This window comes from Oratosquilla oratoria, chromosome 5, assembly GCF_046742065.1.
Source record: "Oratosquilla oratoria isolate Oo_2021 chromosome 5, ASM4674206v1, whole genome shotgun sequence".
Taxonomy (NCBI): Eukaryota; Metazoa; Arthropoda; class Malacostraca; order Stomatopoda; family Squillidae; genus Oratosquilla; species Oratosquilla oratoria.
This window is the reverse complement of record NC_134781.1, coordinates 88,105,873-88,110,872: the sequence shown is the minus strand read 5'-3', so window position 1 is coordinate 88,110,872 and position 5,000 is coordinate 88,105,873. Positions and strand designations below refer to the sequence as shown.

Below are 5,000 nucleotides of genomic sequence, written 5' to 3'. Positions count from 1 at the left end.
CCGAAGAAGACACCAGAAGCTCTGCCATAAGACGCCAGAAGCTTTTCGAAGAAGATACCAGGAGCTCTTTGAGGAAGAGACCAGGAGCTCCCCGAAGAAGACACCAGAAGCTCTCGCCATAAGACGCCAGAAGCTTCTGGAAGAATTTACCAGGTGCTCTTTGAAGAAGATACCAGGAGCTCCTCGAAGAAGACACCAGAAGCTCTCGTCACAAGACGCTAGAAGCTTTTGGAAGAAGACACCAGGAACTCCCCGAAGAGGACACCAGGAGCTCCTTTGAGGAAGAAAGAAAAGGAAAGAAAGATCTCAAATCTCAACATGACGTCTCCGGTAATCGAGATCGATACCCTCCACAACCGCTTCACGTGGGTGGACTACTGCTCCTTCGGGATCATGCTCCTCGTCTCGGCCGGGATCGGGGTTTTCTTCGGGTGCTGCGGCAAGAAGCAGGGCGACACCTCAGAGTTCCTGATGGCGAGCAAGTCCATGGGCTCCTTCCCCGTCGCCATGTCCCTCATTGCCAGGTGAGAGAGTAGGCGGCAACACGCATTGCTAGCATGTCTCTTTAGTTTATCTGATGGAACACCTCCCCTTGCTAACAAAAATGTTAACTCTGATTTCGATTGCCCTTGTAAGGGGGAAAAAACCTTGGTATTTGTATGTATTAGTGAGTGGGACCGGATTCCCTTTTGATAAAAAAACAATAAGGATACGTTCAGAACTACAAAGTAATGTCGTAACACATTAGTAAATTTCAACAAAAACCCACTGTGTTGGATAAGAAGAAATGAAATAAATAGTTTCCATATATTTCGATCACGGACTGTGATCCTCTTCAGTGGAATACGAAGAGGATCACAGTCCGTGATCGAAATATATGGAAACTATTTATTTCATTTCTTCTCATCCAACACAGTGGGTTTTTGTTGAAATACGTTCAGAATTTAAAAGAGCAGTCCAAATTGCCTATTCATTCTAACTACAACCAGGAGACTCTATTCAGTCAGACGATTTTATTCAGCTCTGGGGGGAAAGTTGGGAACTCCACCGCTACCTAAAACGAATCAACTCCTCTCAACCGGTGAGGTATTTTTCTATCTTCTATCTATTTTGATACCAAAGATATTATTCGTTTGATGGGGAGAGTGACCTAAGAGGGGGTTTGGACTGTGAAGTCACCGTTGTACCTCAAGTCCACTCTTTGCTGATTAAAATCGTCTGGCGTTTCTCGGGACAAAGAAGACCTCCCCACCCCCTCCCCTGCCCTCACCCATTCGACCCGAAGCCTCCGTACCTCTTAGGTCTTTAATAAAATCATCTGAGGACAAACAACTTCAGATTCACCACCGTGAAGAAGGGAATAAAAACCCTAATAACTGCTTCCATTAACCATTTAGGGAATATGTTAACAACCCATATGGACCAAAGTCATGTAGGGTTATTTCATGACTGGAAATTAATCTCTTTTCGATAAAAAGATCCCTCCTTGAACTTCTCCTTTACCATCTCTATGGCCTCCTTTAAGGAGCGATATTGCTTCTAGATATAATAGCGCTGGTTAATGGGGAGAGACGAGAGACGAAATACCGAGATTCAGTCGCGGTGAAACTTGAGTAAAAAAAAATATTTGAAAAAAAAAAAAAAAAAAGGGAACAGACCACTAGATGAAATAAAAGCCTTTATCTTTTTAATTTCTAATCTATTTACCTATTGAGGCTAACGAGGAGAACATAGTAGGAGTAAAGGCAATTCAAAGTATTCTTTTTTTTATTTCATGTCTTATTTTTTCCTATTTTATTTAATTAGATTTGCTTTTCTCTGAGGCAAAAATTGCTTACGTCAGCCAGATAACCACGGTGACACTCTTCATATATTTGTGTTCAGAACAAAACCAAACAATTCTATTCAGCTGAGATGCGATTTTAGGCTTCAGTCCATCGAGGCCTCTTTCGGAAGTGTGTAGCTGTGTTGGATGGACGGTACAATGTTACGAACAAGGGCAGCAACAAGCGAACCAAGAACTCGTTCTCTTGCAAGGTGGAGGTGGGTGGATCGGGGTGGAGAAGGTAGGTGGATCGGGGTGGAGAAGGTGGGTGGATCGGGGTTGAGAAGGTGGTGGACAACGAACAGGATGTCTGCAGTATGTTCTCAGTAATGGGCGATTCTGGCGAAATCCCCTCAATTTCATCACCAGGATCGGATTAAGGAGAGTTGGGGCAGAGGGGTGGTGGTGGTTAGTAGGCCTGGGATCCACACAAAAAGCCCACTCTGCATACAAAATACCTCACCGCACACACACGCGCGCACACACACACACACACACACACACACACACACACACACACACACACACACACACACACACACACACACTCACACACACACACACTCACACACACACACACACACACACACACACACACACACACACACACACACACACACACACACACACACACACACACACACACACACACACATCCCGCCCAGGGCTGAAATATTTTCAGCATCGCTGCGCTGCGAGTCGTTACTCCAACTCTCATGGGCAGGGAGTTGGGGTGTGCGTGCGTGTAAGGTCACAGCATTATCCATAGATCGGTCACATATGAGCTCAGAGCTCTCCTCCGGGAGGGAAAAAGCTGTCGATCACGAGTCCAACACGTGATCAAATACCATGGCAAATAACACACACACACACACACACACACACACACACACACACACACACACACACACACACACACACACACACACACACACACACACACACACACACACACACACACGAGACAACGAATACCTATCACAGATACTGTGATGTCTATAGTGTATGTGGCGTTTACACATCATCTCAGGCGGATCTGACCACGCCCTCTTACTTTCCTGGCCAATCACATTCGTCTTGCAACCGGCGTAGTCCTCCACACAATAGGCTCCATTCAGAAATCATCTTGATTGGTGAATGAAGAAAGGGGGCGGGACTTGTTTCGCCTGAGATTGCTGCATTGACAATTTCGGCTGTAGCTGGAACCAGCCGAATATATGTGTGATTCAGCATGGTCTTTGGATCACGTGTTGGATTCGTGATCGACAGCTATTTCCCTCCAGGAAGAGAGCTCAGAGCTCATATATGACCGTTCAGTGGGTAATACTGTGACCTTAGACGCACACAAACCTCCAACTCCCCGCCCACGAGAGTTGAAGTAACAATCCGCAGCGCAGCGATACTGAAATTATTTCATCCCTGGGCGGGATTCGAACCCGGACCTCCGTAGTGGCACCCAGGAACTCTACCACTGCGCCATGTGTGTTTGTGTATGTGTGTGTTTAGGTGTGTGAATATGTGTGTAGGTGTGTGTGTGTTTGTGTGTCTGTTCACTTACCTAACTGTAACATATAAGAAAGGATCAACGCTCGGGGTGTTCTGTTCCTTACTGATTATCATACTTAACCTCAAATCTATATCTGGTTTCAACTTCGGCATTATCACCTTATTCTCCAATTATCACAAATGTGTGTGTGTGTGTGTGTGTGTGTGTGTATGTGTGTGTGTGTGTTATGTATTTACCTAATTTTGAGAGAAATTCGCGAGTGAAGGTAATGTTACGATGACCGAAAGCAGTGGGTTCGAATCCTACATGCGACTGTCATAAGAATTATCTTACCTAGTTGTATTATACGGGAAGAGAGCTATGCTCGTAGTGTATGTGTGTATGTTTGTGTGTTATGTGTGTGGGTTTGGGGTTGGAGGGGGGTTCTTTTTGGCCCATTAGAAGTCTCCACAAGATAATGAATCCCCCTCCTGTCCCCACAACTTTTAACATTTTATTCTGGTTCTCGCTAAATCAATATCATCCACCTATGGTAGACCTCTCAATTAACCCTGTCATTATCAAGAGCACCCATCACGCTTCATTCGGGCTCTCGCCATCAGATTCTATTCAGCTGGAGGGAACCTCCAGCAGTTACGGGGAATAATCTCACCTGCATTCGCCGCGCAGGAATTCAGTACCATATGAGCCTCTAGTCCTCCCCCGCTCCACTCCCAGACGGGTAGAAAAGTTGCTCTTCAGGCTGCGTCTCGAAGACCGTTGCTTTTTGCAAAAGCCGGTGCGACCACTGCCGCGCAGAAAATGCCGACCTCCTCCACCACTACCTGAGCGATTGCTCCGCCACCTCTTTCCTCAGACAGAGACCACCGGCGCCCCCTGAAGGACTTGTGAGCTGCTTCTGACGCCTCCAAAGCCCTCTATGAGCTCCGTCAGCTACTTGAGCGTCCGACGCCGCTCTAAGAGCGGGTTTACATGGTCTAAAGTGGCCCATACACGATCAATTATATTGCGCAATTTCATTGTCAATACTCTGAATTGACAATTAAATTGACCGTGTATGGGGGATATATCGCCCATACACGGTCAATTTAATTGTCAATTCAGAGTATTGACAATTAAATTGTGCAATATAATTGATCGTGTATGGGCCGCTTAACGGTTCGTCGAACGTGTGAACGTGTGGTATTTGAGGTTTAACCAATGTGTTCGACAACCAAATACCACGTTCACACGTTCACACATCACTTTAAACACGTGCGTGTCTGTCGAACCGCGTTCGACAAACCGTTGGACCGTGTGAACCCCCTCATACATCTGTAGCCTCTCTTTTCAACTGCCACCTCTCCATGATCCTCTGACTAGCAACACCATCCCAGTTGATCTCTGCAAGGTGTATCTTACTTAAACACCACCGCACAAGCTCAAACAAAGCCCACGGGAGTGACATTTTACAAAAAAAAAAAAAAAAAAAAAAAAAAAAAAAAAAAAAAAAAAAAACATCCCCCTCAACCCTCCCACTCACCCCCCACCCCCAACCTTTCAAGGTCAACGGGTCCGGATACGACCTTGGTTCTCCATAAGATTCGAGCGAAGTAAACATCTCTCGTCGCGGGCAAATGTTTCCTCATTTCGGTCTGTTTGTGTTAGGAAAGGCCTTTTGTCTGTGGC

The 5,000-nt window shown here is 45.9% G+C and overlaps 1 protein-coding gene across 1 annotated transcript in view; it reads left to right on the top strand.

Annotated features, from left to right (window-relative positions):
* Window positions 1–310: 310 nt before the first annotated feature.
* The window catches only part of LOC143025651 (sodium-coupled monocarboxylate transporter 2-like), a 94,348-nt gene continuing 89,658 nt past the window's right edge, over window positions 311–5,000 (top strand). Inside the window, exon 1 of the mRNA XM_076185643.1 lies at window positions 311–524. Coding sequence (XP_076041758.1) covers window positions 319–524 — 206 coding nt within the window. The 5' untranslated portion in view covers window positions 311–318. The remainder of the gene's footprint in view (window positions 525–5,000) is intronic.